The 21,410-nt window shown below is 41.6% G+C and overlaps 2 protein-coding genes across 3 annotated transcripts in view; both read left to right on the forward strand.

Moving 5' to 3' along the window:
- RADX (RPA1 related single stranded DNA binding protein, X-linked) overlaps window positions 1-8,813 on the forward strand; it is a 28,571-nt gene extending 19,758 nt beyond the window's left edge. For both annotated transcript variants that reach the window (XM_037408229.1, XM_037408230.1), the window contains 3 exons: window positions 3,104-3,397; window positions 4,666-4,848; window positions 5,736-8,813. In XM_037408229.1, the coding sequence (XP_037264126.1) occupies window positions 3,104-3,397; window positions 4,666-4,848; window positions 5,736-5,881 (623 nt within the window). In that variant the 3' untranslated portion in view covers window positions 5,882-8,813. The remainder of the gene's footprint in view (window positions 1-3,103; window positions 3,398-4,665; window positions 4,849-5,735) is intronic.
- Window positions 8,814-9,262: 449 nt separating this feature from the next.
- Window positions 9,263-21,410, forward strand: part of RNF128 (ring finger protein 128) — a 41,583-nt gene continuing 29,435 nt past the window's right edge. Inside the window, exon 1 of the mRNA XM_037408278.1 lies at window positions 9,263-10,343. Coding sequence (XP_037264175.1) covers window positions 9,944-10,343 — 400 coding nt within the window. The 5' untranslated portion in view covers window positions 9,263-9,943. The remainder of the gene's footprint in view (window positions 10,344-21,410) is intronic.

Consider the following 21,410-nt stretch of genomic DNA (forward strand, 5'->3'; position numbering starts at 1 on the left):
AGTGTTTTAATATTTTAAGAGACTGAAATGATCAGGAGACTTTCAAATTGGCGAAAAATTTGTATAGGGAACTGTTTAAAGTTTTATTCCAGAGAAAGAGCAGCCTCAGGCACTATGTAGAGATCTGTTCTTCAAAAGTAAGAAAGCATATCCCTAAGCAAGTTTGATAATTAATTACTTTATTGGTTGTTAGTCTTCAGTGACATTTCTTGTTGCTTTTAAAAACAAGAAATGAGATTGAGTGTCCTCACCTGATCTTATTTTTATAGGAAGTTCTGGTAGCTGTAGAGTTTATTGTACTATACTGTTAGTCTCTCTAGAATTGTTGGGGTATCATGTAGATCTCATGAAATGAATAAATCTATGTGGTTTAAAAACCAACCTTTTAAAAGCAGATAAAGGAATGAGGCATGTATTTCACTGTACATCTTCCCATTTTTTTAATTACTAAAGAAATCTTTCAATAGATACTTTATTTAAATATTTATATCTAATATACAGATACATTTAGATGCTTATATTCTTAAATTAAAATATCATTTACACTGGTATTTCCTCACTGCATGTGAAACCCTATTTAACTTCCATTGGCTGAGTGTAGTCCAAAATAAATGAATCAATCTGTCGTCTAAAGTAAGTATGCTATAATTATATTAATGTGTCAGTAAATGTAGCTACTAATGTTACACATATTTTTTTTTCTCACATAACTTAAGTCCTCCTGGCAATATTATTAGTCTTACATAAAATACTAATTGTTAAGCCGATGCTAGTTTTATCTAAATAACAGCATGTTTATATTTTGCTTAACAAGCCTACTAATTATGCTGTATGTATATCAAAGTGAAAACTTTTCTTTGCTATGTTCCTTCAGTTTTTGAAGATACCTTATTTCAGTATTCTGAAATTGTTTATTAATTATGTATCATATACTTATTTTTCCATTTACTGATATGCAGGTCATAGGTACCATATGAAATGGAAAAGTGATGCTCTAAGCTTCATAGTGTTGTTACCATGGTCCCAGGTAGAGGTTTTGGGGTTTTAAATACCAGCAAGGGAGACTGCCTTTAGAGCCTATTTATGGAAACATGAAAATTCCTGCCCCCCCCCCCCCGCCCCTTTATAACTGTATATTAGAGGTGCTGATGCTTCTGTCTCTTAGCAGCTCTGTATCGTATCAGCCTGCATCAAAGTAACACTTTTTGAGTATTCATTGAATAGATGTACAGGAAGAGGTGATAGAGATATCCAAAACAAAATATATTATTAAAATTCATTTTTTAAATGTTGAAATATTTTGGGGGTGGAGGATAAGGTTCACTTAACTAGAATTTCATTTACTGCAGGTGCTATTTTTTGCAAGAGCTACAAAGGAGTAAAAGATTGCAGTTGGTGCTGTAAGATAACATAAAACGTAACTGTAAAGCAGAAATGTATTGACTCAGATTTACTAACAAAACTTTGCAAGAAAGAAACTTTATAGTAACAGTGTAGGCTGATAACCAAATTAACTTCTAATTTTTTACATTAAAAAAATCCTGTTGTATACTGTAATTATACAGTAGATTAAAAAAAATCATTCTGCTAATTGAACTCAAAATAGGTTCATCTCAGTTGCTTTTTGTGGGAAATACGTGTTTAAAGTTCACCATAGGCATTTGTGTATTTTTGATTGGTTTAAAGAAGAAGGTAGTCTTCGCTGCCAAGAGACCCTCTGGAGCCAGAGGAGGTCAAACATTTGCTTTATGTTTCTTCTAAAGTGTGGTCAGATTGTTAAAGATTTCGGCATCTCACTGTTTAATAATATATATATTATTTTTATTATATATAACCAGTGGTGGCTGTTGCTACTGTGCTGTCCTAACTACCCATCTCTTTATGCTAAGTTAATAATGAGCATACAAGTAAGACACACAAATTACACCAGCAGTGATAACATTGAGATAGAAAAGTAAAGTCATGACTGAAGTTCTAGAAAGACAAAGGTGGGTTTTTTTAATCCCACTACTTACATTCTGAAACTTTTTTGTACTTTATTTGCTAATGTATAGTATTATACTATATATATACTCCTTGTGCTTGTAGAGAATGCTGTAATTCTCCAAATAAAATGGGGGGGGGGGGGGAGGGGGGGGGAGAATGGGAATGTTTCTTCATGTAGCAGCTTTCATGTGCCTCTTTACCTTATATGATGAATTCCAGTTCTGTGAGGAAAAAAATACTGCAGACTGCTTTATGCAGCCCAGAGCACACTTTCAATTTAAGTTCTTGTGTCAGTTTTCTTTAAATTCACTGTCCGCTGTTGTCTAATTCAATGCAGCAGAATTCTTATTTCCCTTGTTGAATGTTCTTGCAAATGTTGCGTCAAGTTTGTCTGTGTACGTTCTGGTTTCTTCGTTTATGTACATCCTGATACTCCGTCATAGCAGTTATGACACTAAAAAGAGGTAAAGTAAAACAGCGTATGTTCACAGAGACATGTTGGGGTGGACAATATACCCAGTTCAGAAGGCTACTAGATGAGAGGAGTTGTTTCACAGGAGATGGAGGAGATACAAGGCTGTACTGGGAGTATTTTGAAATTAACTTTCTGATAAGATCGAAGGAGGGGGAGGGGATTGGCTTCAGAATTGGAAGTTTTGGTTATGTAAGTTTTTGCCACTAACAATCTTAAGTGACACGTAATAGGAAAGAAGAGTGGAGCTATCACTGTACAGCAAGAAAATTTAAATGTAGCATGGTACTCAATGTAAGCGTATAGTTATTGTCCAAGGGATGGAAAAACTTACCTTCACTTGTACCCATATTAAACTTGTTTTCATGGTTTCTGGCTGTTCATTAAACAAGTTACGTGCTCTCCAAAAACAAGTCACGATGATGCTCTTCATGTGGTGAATTAAGTCTTTTTACTACAAGTCTAGCCTCTAAGGTTAACGGTTTACATTCCAACTCTGTTTTAATTCATTGTGTTGTATGTTTTGAATGTTCTGCCATGTCTTTGTAGTTGTAATGTTCCAATGAAAATATTTCTGACCTAGAAGAGAAGTGATACAATTCTACGAGCGTGTAAGAAACTAAGTATTTTCTGTGTTTGTAATAGATGGAGAAAGAATGAGTGACACGTTGGAAACTGAAGAGACTAGAAGAGTTTGTGATTCATGGGAGAGTGACCTGTGGGCTCAAGTGAAAGACAAGTTAATGAAATATTTGCATCACAGCACAATTTTCCCAGAAAGCATCCCACGTAAATTTGATTATGTGCACAAAGACTTACTTATGCAACAGTACAACCTTCATGAAGCAGTGCACCAGCCAAAAGAAACAGGAACAGGTGAAAATATCAATGAATTTAAAAGTGCTAGTGGCTTCGGGTATTATGAAGTAACAGTTCTGGGTAAGTATTTGGTAGCTCAGCTTCTAAAAACAGTTAAATGAGCACTAAGATATTTGCGACATTAAATTGAGAATGACATGAAGGTTTGTCAGAAACTGAATGGTTTTCTCTAATCAGTTGATTCTTGACGTTGAAAAAAAATGAGTGAGTGACATTGTAGGGTTTTGTTAGTTGTGTTTTAGGATAATTTTTTACTGGAAAGCTGTAAATATTAAAAATACCTTTAAACAAAATGACTGAGTATCTTGGTTCTAGTATCACTTTTCATATAATTGCAAATTTGTGTATAGGTTCATCTGTATCATTTGAAGAATGTGTGTAGTCCTTAAGCTACCGATTCTTACAATTGGGTCCTGTTCAGTATTCAACCAGTCTGACATAATGAGGTAAATTATTCAATTGCCCTTGATTGTCAGCTGACTTTCTTGCTGGAGAGGTATTCATCAGAAAAAAGTTTGTGTTCTTAAAGGGAAAAGGACACCTATAAATGCTTCTTTTGACCTTTATTCTCATTCAGCTGGTTTTTGAGTAGTGTTGCTCCTAAATAGTTTTTTACTATGGAAGAAAGGCAAAGGGCTGTATTTTAGCTATACTCAACTGCGCTCTGCTGCTTCTGTCAGCACAAAGCATCAGCTGATTGATCTTTATTTGTTAAAATACAAATATGCATATTGGTGTGCATCTGTTAGCATTACTGTGGGATATCAATATGTTTGATTTTGTTTTCCCATTAAAAGGAGAAGGAAATTGCATGGCCTAACAATGCTCACCTTAAGTTCCCATAATTTAAGTTTCCATTATTGGCTAAGGGAGATTTGCAGGAAGGTGTTTGAATATTTATAGTCATTAGAATCCTGGACTTAGAATATACAAGATGATAGTAGCACGAGTTCTGCACCTCATACTGCATAGATACACTGGCTGTAAAATTAATTTCTCTGCCCTTGCAGCAGCGATAAAGTTAAAAAGTAGTGTGAAATGGCTTCCAATGTTGGTTTAATATTTTTTGAGCTGACAGCATTGTTGACCTTAAATCACAGTATGTTACAACATAATATCAATTTGAATGTACTTTTGTATAAATATATATACATATACGTTTTTAGACCTGTTATTAACTAATGAACAAAGAACAAGTAAATAAATTGGCGTTCAGCCTGCAATAGTTTGGCTTTAAAAAAAAAAAGAAGAAATGGTGCATGAAGTTGCTGACGGGCTGAAAATGAAGTTTTGTGTTAACTTAAACATACTTTTTTTTTTTTTAACAGGTATAAACCACGATGTAGCTGTAGATGTTGCATTTCTTCCACTGCTTTGTACTGAAGATCCCCACTTATTTCAACTGGAAGACTTTCAAAATGATACATTATTGTCATGTATGAGCGGCATCTCTGCATGTCAGCAGAAGTCCACTAGCAGCGGAAGACTTCATGACGTGTTTCCACTTTCAAGTGAGACTGCCTTTGACTGACATTACTCATTTATAGTTTCTTGTGTTATCTTTCAATGCAAGAGTTTATACTCTATAGAAGTCGCTGTTGTTAACCTTTTCAGTGAAAGATAGTTGAATTCTGTGACCATCTTTGGTGAACAGATGAAATATTGAATTTTCACGGCAGTTTTTACTGAAGCTGTTCTCATACTCTGAAGATAGGAGTTTGTGGTTTAGATATTAAAATACCAAGTGACCTAGCTGGTATTTGTAGTTATTTGTTGATGCAAAATTATGCTGACATTGAAGTTGGTTTGTGTGGCTGAGTGTGTGAATGTTTGGCTTGATCTGCTTTGTAATGGAGTGGCATTCCTGCCAGTCGGTCCGCTCACTGGTATCGGTCACTTTGAACAGCTGCTGTAATGCAACCTACAGTGCCCATAAACTGAAGTATTTCCCTGCTATTGAATTATTTTCCTTCAGATTACACTTCTAATTCCTAGCACCTCACAACTAGTATGGTAAACATTATTAACATGCATCATACTTTAAAGTGCTATATAAGCATTGTGTTTTCCTGCATGTTTATATAGAAAGACCTGACTTTATCTAAATACGTCTTTACTTCTCCTTGAATAACGCTGTCAAATCAGGGAATCACTAATGGTTAAGTAATGTATATTTCAGCTTTTCCATATCTAATTTCTGATGCTGTCATTTCTGGTGATTGAATTTACTAATAAAAGTCTACCAAAAAAAAAAAAATCGCAGTAGGCCAGCATTTAATAGAATGAGATTCTTAACTGAAAGAAGGTTGATCATATACACATTACTGTATTGAAAACAGTGTCAATTCAGTTTATTTTTTCCTGTATGTACACTAAAACACCTTCTCTTAAATTCTAGATGAAACTGTAAAAGCAGCAATGGATCTAGACAGCAAACATGTTATCTGCATCTTGGACATCTGTCACTTGGGTGATGATAAAGTGGAAGTCTTTCTGAGCAAAATCTACGAGACAGTGGAACCTGATGTGATGGATCCAGTGTAATATAATAACTTATTTTTCAAATTTATATACTTCAGAAGGGGGGAAATAAAACTGCTGTAACTAGACTACACCCTCTACACATTGCACTTTTCTAGAACTAGCAGACACAAACATAAAATTATGATTCTTAGCCACCGTATTGGTCATCCATATAACTGAGAAGGATGATTGTTACCTTCATGTTTTGGTAGTCTTGAAGATATTACACAAGTCTTGGTCACTTATGTTCAAGAACAATGAATAGGCAATACAGTGAATTTACCTTCTTATAGGATACCAAGGAGTGTTGATTGTCATCTCTCTTTCTCCATCTGTGCACATACAAACACAGGAAATATATTTATCAGGGTGAGAACTGAGAGAAGAGGCAGGCTTTCCCAATATTAAAGGCAGTGTTTGCAAAAGGATTAATTGTCTGTGCTATAAATTTAGGCTGGAATCTTGTATCCTTTTGAGAATTAGATCTGTTATGTTCTATAGTGATCTCTTAGTGGGGGGTACTAGGGGCAGCCGAACTGCTTCTCAGGCTTGAAGCTGTGCTGTGTTTGTAAAAGGAGTTAAATTCCATGGTGCCTTTAATACTGGCGACTGGACTCAGTGATCCAAGAAGCTACCTTCAGTTCTTTTTACCTGAGCAAGGCCAACTGCTGTGGTTCTGTATATTTGCTTTTGAATATACAGTGTTGGGTAGCAAGTGTAGCACCCCAAGGCTTTAAGCATATCTTATTTATTAATCTTTTAAAACATATCTATTTTTTAAAAAGAAGCTTTTTTAGTGGAACTTGATTCTAGCTTTGCAAGAGAAGTATGTCTTTAAGGAGTGCTTAGCATGGCAGGAAACAGAGTTTGTCACATCGTTAGTGTGTTTTCCTGTTAATCACCGAAATCCTCTTTAGTAATAGCTGTTTCTGAGCACATGAAGGAGCTCAGCAGCTGTGAGGAGCCGCTACTTCCTCAAGAGCAAGAGACTGTAAAGTTCTGTCAACTTGTTGCCTGTATACTAAATCCTGGCTGGCCCCTGCTGTGTTCAGAACCAAGCCCCACTTTTTTCCTCCCATGCCAAAAGCCTCAAAACATGTGTACAGATGGATCCTTAGGAAATTATTCTCAAACAGGAGCTAAAACAACTGCTATTTGACAACTTGTCCATGTGAAATGCTGGCCTCAATTCAGTCCTTTGAGAAGAAATGATTGCATTATGGAAGCTTGCCAATTAAATTGTACTGTATTGACCAAAGCACACAGTTAATTTATAGGAACAGATTCATTCTTTTGTGCAAAACTTCTAGGCACATTTTAGCTGCCCTTTTGGTAATCGAGGAGTATCTATTTCAACTAGTAGCTCACTCATCTGCCTGGGGGACAGTGGACTACATTAACTTCAGTTAATGGTAATTGAAGGAGAAATGTAATTGTCATTATTATAGTACAAGTTCATAGGTAACCAGATAAAAAGTAAAAGCCTTGATATTCTAAAAAAATATATATATAAATCTTTTCAGTCTCTAGTGGTTTACAGTTTAAAAATGTATTAATGAGAAAAATTTAACTTAAATTGCACAGGAACTAAGTATCAAATGTGACTGTATTGTGTTTATATTTTGTATGAGTCATATAGTATTAATTCTAGAGCAATGTTTGTCAACCCATGCCTGTCGGAGTACGTTGATACAGAAGGCAAAACGAAAATGTACCGACCCAAGAAGAGCACAGCGTTGCTTGCATTATGTTACTTGTGTAATTCTGTTGCTTATGGGTATGTGAAGATTAGAGCCCATTGCTCTAGGGTGAGAGGGAATAGCACCAGCACTTCGTGTACCAAACTGAGCCCTGCTGACTGTGTCAGCCAGTATTTTTTATTTAGATATACTTCAGGTCGAAGTCTAATTTTAATGAAACCAATATTTCTAGAAGTAATTTTTAAAGTCGTTATCTTTGTACAAAAGGACTGCTGTGGCTAAAACTGGCACAGAGCCACTGTATTCAGTTGTTCTAGCCACTCCATCCATCCCGTGCAACAGAAGCAGCAAAGGCTGTTTGTTGCATTGCACTGCTTACTACACTTTAAACATGTAGCATTAATAATTTTATTCTATGTGTTAGGGCTTCCTAACTCTAAAAGAAATTTCAGAAAGGTGTGGAATGTGTATAATACATGCTTTACAGAAGTGTTGTTTGAAATTTTTCATGATAGAAGCTGGGAAAGGGATACTCTTGCAGAATGAAGTCCTGATGTTAGAAGTACAGGCTGTAACATAGATGTGCGCAGCTAGAAAATATTTAATGCCTGCAGTAGACTTGGAATTTCAATACTCAGGGTCATTCTGTAGAGGCACTTACCCCATCCCCATAAGTTACAGTGAACTTAATATGCCAACTTAAGTTCTGAAGTGTTGCAGTGTTAATATATGGTTCCTCCACTCTGCCGGTCTCCCTCATCCCTGCCAAACCAGCACTGTAGCGAAAGAAACTACTTGCTGTTTTATTTAACTTGGTGTTTATTGACATAGGTCTAAGACCAAAGTATTTTTAATCCTGAATCTGTAAAAACATCTTAATTTTGCCATATTAAGCCAAGATACAGCATCTTTACTCCTGCAAAATGTCGTAGGAATCATCTTTCTTGCTGCTGTTTATTGCCGCTGCTGAGGGAAAAATACTATCAGAGCATATTTCCTAGCTGTAGAATTCATATCCAGCCAAAGAACTGTACTCTAAAATCTTACATTTGCATGTTTCTTAGTCTCCAGCATTAATTTCAAATAAAATCGGAGGAAAGTAAACTGTATGTAACTAATGGTACTTTTGAGTGTATAAAACCTGCTAAGTCATAGATCTTAGAGGTAAGGTCAGGTTTTAATTGGTGTGATGTAGAACTAGTGTAACACTGAAAAATGGAGAATATAAATAAATAAATTAATATGTGTAAATATCTTGCATTATTTCTTCTCATTTTCTTTTCACTTCTGAAAGCTGTTTCCTTTTTCCATGAATCTTCTCCCCAGTCATGTTTAACGTTTACTCTTCTAAAGAATCTTTACAGAAGAACTAGGTCAAGCTTCCATCAAAATATATGCCACCGATTGCAGCTTCTTCTGGCTTTCAACACTGTGTGCAGCATGACTTTTGCAAGAAAACGGGAGAAAAATCTTGAGAGCTTCGTAATTTTCCCTTTATTTTCATTACAAACTACAGAGTTCTGACATTAGTAAGATTTTCCTTTTCCTGTTCTAATGGAAGGAAACAAGAGTTGATACTAGTAATTGCTATGGGATACAACACTGACTGAATTCAGAGAAAGACTCTGTAGAGCCTACATCCAGAAATGGAGATCTGTGTGATAATAATTCAAACATCTCAATGTAAATCTTGAAAGTGAGCTCAAGGGTGAAAATGGGCTGAAAGAGGTAGTTTGCTTCCGTGATCAGTTTAGGTGAGTCTACATCTCTTGCATTGGTTATAAGTCAATATTAAAACATTTCATTATAAACACCAGAACAAGCTGGACCTGACAGAGTAGATGACCGAAAGAATCCAAAAGGAGAAATGTGGGAAATTACTTGGTTATCTTAGTCCGTAAGATGGGTAAATTTTTTTTAGTATTTCCCTCCTGCCACTTTTGACTTTTTTAACAAGGCTATTTGCTTCACAGATGGCGTTGTGAGGGAAGAACTCTGAGCTTACAACACCGAATGAAAGATGACCTGGTCCTCTGAAGTGGCATTGAAGTTGAAACAGGAGCAGGGTGCTAGTCAGAGCTAGAATTTGTGCAGTAATGGGAGAGATGGAGAGGGAGAATGGTGCTGTGCGAGAAAGGACCAGAAAGTTACAGATGCAGGTTTGTTGCAGGTTGTCCAGGCTGCGTTGCTAGGCATGTCAATTGTGTTGCGTTCCAGGTTCCAGCCCTGTCTCCGGGTATGCTCACTGACACTTCAAGGGCTTACCAGCATGGTGTCAGGTGTTGCTGTTGGAACTGAAATTTCAGACTCCTTGGTAGGCTGTTAGCTGACAGCAATCAGCACCAGCTGAAAATATCTGTAGGCATCTACATTTTGTGCTAATATGAGCAAGCATATGACTTCAGTTTTTTTCTGCCTCATGGTGGCTCTTAGTATTCCATTCAAGACTACAGAGGCATTTTCTGTGCATGCCTCTATAAGTTTACTCTATTTCAACAACACTAGCAACAGGTCTGTTTCAGAGCACTGCGTATGTGGCCTGTATGGATTACATTCTCCTCGAACTAGTGTTCGAGGGCTTGTGGGCATTCCTAAATCTGCTAATCTTCAAGCCTGTGATGAAGATACCCAGTTCACCGTCACAGAAGCACCATGGATAGCACTGATTGAAAAAGGCAACTGCAAAGTTGCTGAAAAAATCAACGTTGCAGCCAGGAGGGGTGCGGCAGCAGCTGTGATCTATGGTGCACTGGACAAAGGAGCCGCCCTGATGCCGCATCTTGGTGAGTATCACACCATGAGGTGCTGAAACCTGGTTATTCCTCTGAATTTTAGTTTAGGACAGCACAGCCAGGCTATGAGGGAGCAGTTGTGTTTGTGGATGATTGTTGCTTTAGTCAAGAAATTCGATGAGGGGAAAAAAACGTCACCTGTAATTTGAGTCTTGACTTTGGTGCTTAGTAAGAAGTACTATGCTGTTACATTCTGAGTTTGGAACAGTGTAGCCAAACTGGTGAGCCTCTGAGATTAGTACCAATTTTACTTGTGCAGCACGTGATTTATTTTAGGTGGTGATGCAGAGGAACCCATAGTGTCTGCTTTGAAGGCAGATTTTCAGGGTTAGAGGACACAAAAGAACCCACAAGTGTCTGCCGCATAGGTATACGCTTTGCAGATTGCAAGCCGGATCTTGCCTTTTTTTTCTTTTTTTTTCTTATTGTTCCAATCCTTTCTGAGTAGCAGCTGATCTCAGCCTCTTCTGGGATTCCCCAATTTCTTAATGAAAAGTTGGACAAAATCATTGTAATTGCCGGTTCAGGCCCTAATAGCTATGGATCTGTTGTTAGGGAAGAACTGAGAAGCTAACTGTGATACTGTATTGCTTGGCTTTTATTGGTGTGTTCTCCTAGGTCAACCTGTCTAATAAGTGTTTTAGTACAAAGCAGTCATATATATAGCTATTCCCTTGAAATATACTTTGGTGGAACTGCTCTAGGAATCCTTTGGCTTAGGTCTTGCTTGTCTGATTTTGTGAGCAAACCGAGCAATTTTTAATCTGGAGATGAGCCAGCATTTTATGGCTCACATCCCGTGCTGGTCCGGATTGACACTTCAGGAAGTTTCTGGCTGTGGAGCCCATGCCCAGGCAGTTCACAGGAGCCAGCAGACACCAGCTGCTGAGCTGGCTGGCTCAGAGTCTCCATTATGCACCTGTCGGGGCATCACAGGTGCTTTACAAATCTAACCATTGAGTGAGGCTCAGTTAAAAAAAAAATAAATAATCCTGAACAAGGTATTGCGCAATAAAAAACCGCGTTGTATGGCACTGAAAGTGCAGTGGCTTGTTCTATGCAGCCAGGTTTGACTCAACTGATGTCATAGTAGAGCTAGAGTTTGCAAATGCAGCTTAAATGTTTTACTGGAAATGTGCAGCCTACAAACCAAAGCCTTCATTCTACCTCTGGAGCAATTTAGACTTATTGAGCAGCATGTCAAAATTCAGATTACCTTGCTTTTTTAATTTGGTTTCGTAGTGTGCCAGCTCATTCGAACCCTGGATGAATGAAGAAAGAATCATACTGGCTTTATATGGCTGCAAAATCGGTGCCAGCTGCATTTCTAGGGAGCAGGGGGGGCTGTTACCCCGGCACTCACTGGGTGGGATGGAACATTATTTAGACGTGCTGGGTGACGGTGGTGTCACAAACGCGATGGTTAGACTAGACCTCAGAAATAAGGTACTTACTTAGGATGAGCTCTGAAAGCAGACCCTAATTTTTTCAGATTTTTTTTTTTTCTAAAACTAAAAAGATTTTTTTAAACCTTTTTTTAAACAGATATATCACCTGAGAGTGTATTTCATAAGACACGAAGTCCCACCTTTCTGAATGTAATTTAGTTTTCTTAAAGACAAATTGTGAATTTTATAAGACTATTCCCTGCAGTCTTTCTATAGGACTAAGGTGGATATGACGATTTATTTGGTGGCAAAGAGGGTTTATAAATCAGTGCAGTACTCACGTGTGTTAAACACAGCGAGGGCAGAATACTTCAGTGAGATGAGCTCTTCATCTGATCAGCATAGAAGCATTTTCTCTCTCTTTCCCTCAGTGCAGAGTGTGGAGCCGTAAGTTCTTTAGGTAAAACAGAAAAAGCCTGGGAGAGGGGTGGTCGTTGCAGCACAGCGTTCAAAGCAGAAGGTGCTTGGAGGTGAGCTATGTTTTTTTAGAGTTCACAGGGCTGGGGAAGGAAATCCCAGATTTGGCTGGAAGCTGTGACAGTGGCATCACCCAAAAGTCTAAGGAGACTTGGCAATTAATCCTCTCTGCCATTTCGGGAGGGGACCCTGGGAGATGAAGTGTCCTTGTTGGCACAGCAGCGGGAGAAAAATCTGCCCTGCTGCTGCCAGCCATCTGCGAGCTCCCGATTAAACAAGGAGCAGCCTCTGGGGTTATCAATTCCAACACCCTCTGTCCCCTGCGGCTGTGCAGGGCTGTAGGAATCCCATCACCTTGGTTACTTGTGAGGCCCTGGGGCTTTGGCCACAGTTTCCTGCTATCCTCCTCCCTTCTGGCTGACTTCAACATAAAATCAGTAGAGCTTTCTAGCCAACCTTATTTTTTGTTATAACAGTACAATATTACGTATTACAATATACATACCGTTCACATCCACGCAGCCTTACGGCAGCGGAACAGTTTGTTCTGAGCAAAGTCCAGGTACTTTGCTCAGAAACGGTAACTTAAAGTTGCTGGGAAGGAACAAAGAGAAAAATCTTCCCTCCTGGTGACTTCCTCATCCCCCACCCCATTTCCCTTTACCTGTCATCAGTTTTACCTGTTACTGGGTACGCACATAAGATAAAACTGATACATTAATAGCTTTTACTATGGAAAATTTTAGAGGGCAAGATGTTGGTAACTTTCCTATTCCCCTCTGATGACACAAATAACCGGTGGGGAAATGCTCTGCTTTGATCTGAAAGATTTTCTGTAGGTTTTTTTGTCTTATTTGTGTAAAGTTAGATTGATCCGATGGTACAGAGACTAAGCTTTTGCTAGAAGAAAAATGTCTCTTTTTAGTAGTTCCAGCACTTAGTTGGTTTTCTCTGGAAAGGAAATGGAATATGCATCCATAACAATATTTTTCCAGTACTGCTCCTTGAAACTTAAATGGAAATTCCAGGAATTACCAAGTTTTTGAAACATGGCCAAATTTCAACAAGGTATTCTGGGGCTTCTTTAATACCAGACCACAGATGGTAGCAGAATAACGCTGTTCTGCAAAGTCACGAAGCAGCTGGTTTGGGCCCATGCTTTGTGATCAGTGCTGGCATGGGCCGGTGGAGGGCTCTGTCCTCTTGTCACTATGGGGGTTTTTTTTCCTATTTTCCTGTTTGTTTAAAAGACAAAATAGGAGACAGGAGATAGTATTAAAAAAAAAAATAAGACTAGCATTATTGCTGCCATTTGGATACTAGTCAAATACAGCAGCTAAGCTAAAATATTAGGTGTGTTCTGAAAGGTTTTCTCTAAGGCCCAGTGAAAGAAGACTCTTACCGATTAAAGCCTCCAGGACTGTGTTGCGTGCCCTGGCACAACTGTTGTACAACAGGAGCAAGCAGGTTATCTCATCTTGTCTGTATAGTAAAAAATAACTGGCAATCCTGACAATAATTGAAAAAAAAAAAAAAATATTGTGGCTCTGTGTTTCCTTCCAGCTTGTTTCCAGGATATTCTGTCGCCTCAAAGCCTAACTTTTGTTGTCTCAGAAGTATTTTTGAGATAGGATCTTATTCGCTGTTGGTGCAATACCTGTTGTAACCTTGTGAGCTAAATTGCCTCCGTGCATCACAAGGGAGTTTGGTTTCATCTTTTGGTTTGAAAGCTGGTATAAGGTTAAAGTAAGGAAAGCTGGTATAACTTTACTCAGATTCCCCATCTTAACTCTCTAAAATGTCATTGCTCATTTGATCTTCCGTCATTTCTGTTTTACGACACATTTTGCGCCATCTCCTCTGTTTACTGTAGAAAAAGCTGAGCTTTGAACAGCCTGTGGGACCTGCCTGTGAAAATAAATGAGTTTCCAAGGATGTTCGTGCAAAGCAAATACCATGAACTTCCCTTTTCATGTATTCCTTGTGAAGTGACTCTGCTAACGGCAGTCCAGATGCCTGTGTGAAGGGAATGTTCTCGTAGTGTAGACTGAATTCCTCCATTTCTTGGCAAATTGTCTGAAGTGTCTTCAGGTCCTTGGTGCAGCGAGAGGTGCGGGTGAGGGAGGGAATCGGCAGGAAGGGCGAAGCGCTCAGCCCTTCGCCAGTGGGAGCCGTCACTGCGCAGAGAGGCTGGGAGAGCTGGGGTGGGACCCTCTGGAGAAGGCTTGAGGTGTTCTCATCCATGTGTACAAATTCCTGATGGGGCCAGGGAAGGAGTCAGACACCTCTCACTGGTGCCCAGTGGGAGAAATAGGCACAAACAAGAAATTATGTAAGAAAAAACTTCACTGTGGGGGTGGTTGAGCAGTGTGGCAGGCTGCCCAGAGAGGTTGTGCAGCCTCCATCCTCCGAGATACTCAAGCCCCAGTCTGACATGGCCCTGGGCGGCTGTCTCCAGCTGCCCTGCTCAGAGCTGGCTTGGACTGCCCAGTCTCCAGAGCAGACAGCCTTTTCCTTCCAGCCATAAAAATCCTTGCGGGCTGTGCTCACCTCCACAGAGCGCAGACTGCCAGAGCTGCATTCAAGTCCGGGGTCTTCCAGAGCCCCCAGAACATGAAACTAGCAAAGCACAGGACCTCACCACGCTGGCATTTAGTACTATTTCTTTAGCTTCCAAGGCAAGCAATGTGATGAGCACTGGGTTTATTGGAAGGGACTACATACTGTTACCCACTTGTTCATCCATAAACTTGGTGGCGAACATATACGGGGAGCCCAGATTCTGCTTCTGTGGAAAACCAGCAGGAGGTTTATCCCGGGACCACAGCGTGGTGCTCTCATGAGCTTCCTCAGCAAAGCTCAGGAGAGGCTTTGCAAAATTTTTAACTACCAGAACTAGAAAAAAGACGACAATCTACTGGCTAACCCATTTCCTCTAAAGAAAGAAAGGTGGCATCCTCTGCTCGGCCTGCTGGAAACAAAGAACAAAAGAAAAAAATACATCTAATCAATCAGTCTGGCTTCTAGTTACAAGTGTGTAATATCTTACAGAACATGCACTGCTTTCCTCAGTCCCTTATCAGTGTAAACTCTCTTGCCAGTCATGCCGTTGCAGTTGAAGTTGTGTTAGTTATTGCAACCCAAAAACTGAAGAGAAAAAAGAATGCGCTGGTGGAAGCCTGATGGTCACCTGCAGGTATGGGTGCAAGGAGTCCTTGGGGCATCGCAGAGTGCACTGGTGTGGGGGTCAGCTCCTGGTGCCTCTTCCCACCGGCACTGCTGTGGAACACCTCGGAAGGATCGATGAAAGCCAACAGGCAAACCGTGACCTGCCTGAGCATAAATGCCCGAGCAAGGCACTGGGTGTAAATAGCTGAGGAAAATGCTCGAGACAGATTGAGCTTAAATTCTGATCTCCTGGAAGGCTCCTGTGGTTCAGGGTGTGGCTCAGGCCAAGGCTCAGAGCTTGGAGCCCAGCTGGATTTAACCATTTCATGCATCGCCTCTCGCTGTGTTTTGGGACAGTCCCTCCCAGTGATGCACAGCAGCTGTGGTGGGGACCCTTTTCCCCAGGAGCTCAGTGCACTGACTGGCACCAGGGAAGAGCTGGGTTTGATTCCCTTTATAACCTGAGAGGATTCAAACAGATTTTCTTGCTTCCTTGAAGAGGAACCCTGAGCCTCAGGCACATGCAGTGCACCTTTTGCACTCACGGCACTGCAGGAGAGCAGAGCCGGTGGCTGGCCCTACCCAGAGCAGTGCATGTGTAGAAGCAGGACAGCAGGCAGGTGCTTGAAGTTAGTTGTGTGGTGAGCTGTCTGTGGGTTTGTTTTGTGTGTTGTTCTGTCCTCACGCCTGTCCTCTATGTCCCTATACCCCCTCTGACTCCATGTGGGGAATGTTTACCCCCCTTTTTTTTTTTTTTCCCACTCCCCACCCCCCCTCCCATCCCTATGATTTCATTTCTGTTATCACCACCGGCTCGAGTCCTTTTGCTTCCTTGTTCCTCAAACCAGTAAGTCCCACTCTCTCAGGTGGGACTCTCCCAAGGCAGAGGCAGTTGGGACCTGGCAGGCCAAAGACAGCACGTGGTTGCTGAACCTCAGGTTTCGGTGTCTGCTGAGGGACTGGCAGGAATTGGTGGGGGTTTCTGTCCTCTCGCCAGCTACTGATGTGTAAAAACTTGTGGGAAACTCTTTGAATTTTCCAAGCTTTCAGCTCAGTTTGTCTGAAATTGGTAGTCAGTGTAGGCAAACAGGAAAGTTATCTGCAGGGAGGAGGTGGGGAAGGAGGCAGGGTGAGGACAGAAAGGAAAACTATGTGACTGCGTACTTTGAAAACCAAACCAAAAATGAGCCAGCTTCAGATCTGGGAGGTGATCTAAGCAGCAAATGATCAGGGGTTCTCAGAATATACGTTTTGGACCCAAATTTCACCAAGTCTCTTTCGGCATCAGCCTTTTGTTTCTTTTAAAATATCTGTTTCCATTTACTGTCCTGTCTACTTACCTCCTAGTCCGGGTGCCTTTCTAACTAAGTATTTATACAGGGCCTTTACAGGAAAAAAAATGGTATCTTAAACCTTACAAAATCAGCGGAAGGGCTTCCTTTGATTTCAGTGGACTCTAGACTGTGCCATTTGCACGTGGAAGTGTTGTGTCAGCAAGTGCGCAATAAGGTACTTCACCTGTTTTATAACGCATTAATTACTATCTCACTTAGAAATTCATCCTAAATATTGTAAAGTAGTTATTTTAGGAGTGAGTTAGAAGATACTTTAACACGGGCCATCAATTTACATGTAGTACTCACTATTTCTAGTTAAAATCTACTGCTGCTTTCGATTCAGTTTTCTAGATGTTGGTGGAGCTATAAAAGGATCACCTGTGTCAAAGTTCTGCATTACTGTGTGCATCCCCTTGAAGAGTGAAAATGTTGATGAAAAAAATCCGAAATACAAAACTGATTTGTACATAAATCATATATGTATATATATGTATCAGTATTTGCTATGAACACGGTCTGCTTCACGCTTGGAGAAGAGCTTGCAGGCTGCGGGCTGCCCTTTCCCTGCTGTTCTCCCAAGCCGTGGCCATGAGCATCTTTGCATCCATCGAGCAAAGATGCAAAAGGGGCCCAGCAAAAAACCATCTGTGGTTTAGAGTTTCTTCCACCTCAGGGAGTTGCAAGAAGCACACGCTGGAAGGCCTTGCTGAGCCTAAGCCAGCGTGCGAGGTCTCTGTCCTCTCGGGCGGCAGCAGCGCCGCCTCTAGTTCTCGGCTTTGCAGCTCAGGCCTGTCATGCTTCAAAGTCACGTGCCAAACATAAGGCTCAGAAAAAACTTACGGCCTAAAATAATTTCATCTAGAGCTGATCTTTGGTTTAGACAGTTCCACGGCCCTCTCAGAAAGGAGCCTGCGCCAGCCGCTCCTGGCCGTGAGCCGAGACGGCTGCTGGGGCTGGGTGGCCCTCGGGGAGCTCGGGCGATCCCCTAACTCCCCTGGCCACCAGCTGGGGCCAAGCACCTTCCTGGAGAGGACTTTCTCCTTCCTGTTTTTTCCGTGTGAACACTTTGCTCGAATGCCTGTTTCCCCCTCCCGGGCCCTTCCTCGGGGCTGGCTGTGCCGGGGTGGCAGGTGCCTCTTGCAGCTTGTCAGCAGCTCTTGGGGTGGGAGGAAGGAACGAGAGGGCCTGGCAAGTCTTTGGCCTGTTGAGACCATTGGCAAGGTTCCCACCGACGTTACTGGGGTCACTGAAGTTTGTCACAGTTTACATCCTAATTATGCTGTAAAAGCTGGGCTTTTAGCGTTGTATGATCTTAAGAGCCCCTATTCAGAGCGTTCCTGCCCTCGGCTCGCGGTGCTGTAAACAAGGTTTTCGGGACCAGCTGGAGTCACTGCCAGGCTTTCCTTGTTGGATGCAGCGAGGGCTTTTCACAGAGGCCTGTACAGATTTGATGGAGATAAAGTCAGAACTTAAAATTAGGTACGTATGTACCTGGGATGAGAGAGTTCCTCGGGGATGTGCAGCTGGTTTCTGCAAGCAGCTGTGATCGGTGGCCCCATAGTTTGTGGGTCTGTACAAACAAACCCCGAAAGGGCAAACATTTTGACTTGGACTAGTTTCTTCCTCAAAAGGGCCAAGTGTCAATGAGTTCTGCTCTTGAGGTTGTGTTCAGACTGCCAGTCATCTGATGCTCCTCAATCAGCCAACTGCATTACATGGAAAATCTCGGTCCCCAGGCTGGATGGAGATTGCCCAACACGCTGCAGGGGAGGGGAACCACTGATTCAGTCCCCTGCTTGGAAACTCCGCTGCCACTGAATCAGGACAACCACTGAATCAGCAGGCCTCAGCAGCATCATGTTTCAGTTCCATGTGAAACCAAAACTACATGCTATCTGACAAATTCTGGCCTTTCTTCGTTGTTGTTTTTTGTTGTTGGTTTAGTTTTTCAGAGGGATCACAGATGCTTTGTTTGCTCAAGGCTCCATGTAGTCATCTGTGTGGAACGCTTTTATCTTCCCTTTAATTTGCTTGCATCTTCTAGATATTGCTTATTTCTGTTTATAAACCAGGTTCCTTTGAAATAAAAGATAGAAAACGTAATTTCATGAAATTGCAAGTGTCTTTGATGGGAGGAAGACTGCGTATGAACTTTGGTCAGGGTATGAGCACCCATCCCTTTCATACCTTCTGCCTCTGCTGACAGTGTTTTGCCCATATTCTCTGGGGTAGTAGAGGGCACACACACGTAGCGCTGCCACAACAATTGGTCCCACTGTGCCAGAAATACGGAGAAACAATGTTTGCTTCCCTGGCACCAGGGACTCTTGCACACATCTGCCTAGCCAAGGGAAAGTGTTTGGTGCCAGCGCACAGGGCCATCTGACGCACTTTTTTTCCAACGTCCAGTGAACAGGGAGTTGCAGGCTGGAGTTTCCAAGTTGTGTTAGGGCCAAACAAGCTCCCAGATTCATGGTGAAACTTAGCTGGAACTGGCAACCTCTGTGTGTCTTCCCCATCTCGTCACAAAGATCACCTCAGATTCTCCTGGAAGCTCCTAAAGCCCCGCAGGAGGGAGGTGAGGAGGTTTCCAGCCTCCACGGCTGCTCTGGCCTGAGCCAGTCTTCTTTGTAAAGCGGCAAAGACCCGCAACCTCCGCTCTCGCACTTTAATTTTTTTTATCATTTTTTTTTCAGCTAGCTTAAAAACTTCAGCCCATGCCATTGCCTACTGTAGAGCAAGTCACCAGCCCAAGTCACCAGCCCAAGCTGGTCATGGACATGAGCTAGTTTTGGGTAAGGAAATGCAATATTTATTGTTTTTACTTGTGATTTAGGGTAATTTTTGTTCATGGATTTATTAGTTCCATGATGTTCAGTCCTGGGTTTCATTTTAGGGTGCTCCTTTTGATTGCTTTTTCCATTTTTGCAAGTGCTTCTCCTTTCCACTTCATTGTTCAGTGGAAAAGACCCAGAGGCACAGTTCAGATCCATAGGTAGCGCTTGGAGGGTTCAGTGTCAGCTCCTGTAATGCTTTGCCCTGACAGAGGTCTCTTGTGTCCTTGGGAGCTTCCCACCAAAGACAGAGATCCGGAGTGGGGTACTTGAATAAGAAACAAATGCAGTTTTGAAGGACATGAAAATACAGGTGTCTCATCAGCAAGATGCCCTGAGTGGTCTGGCTTGACATTAAAAAGCAATTTTAGCATAGGCTTTTTTTTTAATCTTGAAAAAATATGTTTAATTATTTACTCAAATAAGATAAAGCTCCAGATAATGGTAGGGTCCATCCCTGTGGAAGGCAGTGACAGCGTTCCCAGGATTTCTCTTTGTTCATCTCAAAGTTATGCCCTACTTTCTGAACTTCTCAGTGCCTCCACCAGTAGCCATAGGGAAAAAATGGAAAGCAAAATTATATAGCGTAAGTCTTTAAACAATAAAAATCTTATTTAAGGTTAAAAAAGTTAGATCTGCACCAGAAATGCCTTCATGCTCTACCTATTTCAGATGTAATTCTGCTTCTGATTTTGTGGGAGCCCATTAATGCTGTTTACCCTGTCATTCTCACATCTGTAGTCATTGTGGGCAACAGTGCTTTTAATTTCAGAAACTTTTTGCAAGCTCTCGCAAACAAATGTGGCAGAAGGAAGTTGGACTACTTGTTAATATGTTGTACTCCATGTCACAGCCCCTACAATATCTGGCCTCTTTCTCCAAAACAAAATGTGCTTTCTTCAAATCTCAGCTTTTTATGTAAAGGAAGAAAATAAAAAAACAACCCAACCAGCAAAAAAACCCTATCGGCTTTCTTCTTGCCTGGTCCCTCCAGGATTCCCGGTCACAGTGACTAGCGGCGATTGCTGCTCAATATGCACCTTTTCTGTCGTGAATCACAGCTAACTGAGCTGAAAGCCACCAGACAGACCGTATTTTTCAAACAGGAGCGAAGGATATACTTCAGTGAGGCTGCCAGTCTGTTTATTAACTATCATTCTGGAAGAAGATTTAATGAACCAGAAGCCAGAAAGTTCTCAGGGTGAGATATGCAGCTTAAAACAGGTATATCTGGCATGCTGTTTTTTAATAGTTGTAACTCTGCTGGGACGTCCCCCTGTGCTCGGACACTGTCCCAGCCACCTCACCCGGCTCCTTTCAGTTACGCTGGCCCAGAGGAGCCGCTGACCGTGCCGGGATGCGCAGGGACCACTGGCCTCTCGCAAGCGGCTTCCCTGCCAAGCCAGGCACGGCTGCTGATTTCCAGGGTTTACTTGGGAGGACTGAGCACCCGTCAGCACAGGCATCTGCTTTTTTGCCCCAACACAAACACTCGGCTTCCTTAGCTTTGCTAGCCTGAGGAATTCCTCAGCCATGGCAAACAAGCCCTCTGTTTGTGCCTGCCGTTGGCTTACTCGGTTGTTTTCAAGCGCGTGGAAACACTGCCCGAGCAAGGAGTCAGAAACTTGCTACCAAAATGATGCCAGGACAGCACAACGTCCGCGATTCCATTTAGAACAATTCTGTTTCTTGGTATCGCTGTCTGTGCCACGTGGTGAGAAGCTCAAGTTCAGGCTCTGTGTTCATTTTGGTGAGATTACCAAATGCGCCGTGGACATTTTGCCACCCGGCAGCAGCCTGGGCAGCATGCACGTTGCCCGACAGTTGCCGAAGAGCTGTGAAGTCAGTGGCTGC

This window comes from Falco rusticolus, chromosome 14, assembly GCF_015220075.1.
Source record: "Falco rusticolus isolate bFalRus1 chromosome 14, bFalRus1.pri, whole genome shotgun sequence".
NCBI lineage: Eukaryota > Metazoa > Chordata > Aves > Falconiformes > Falconidae > Falco > Falco rusticolus.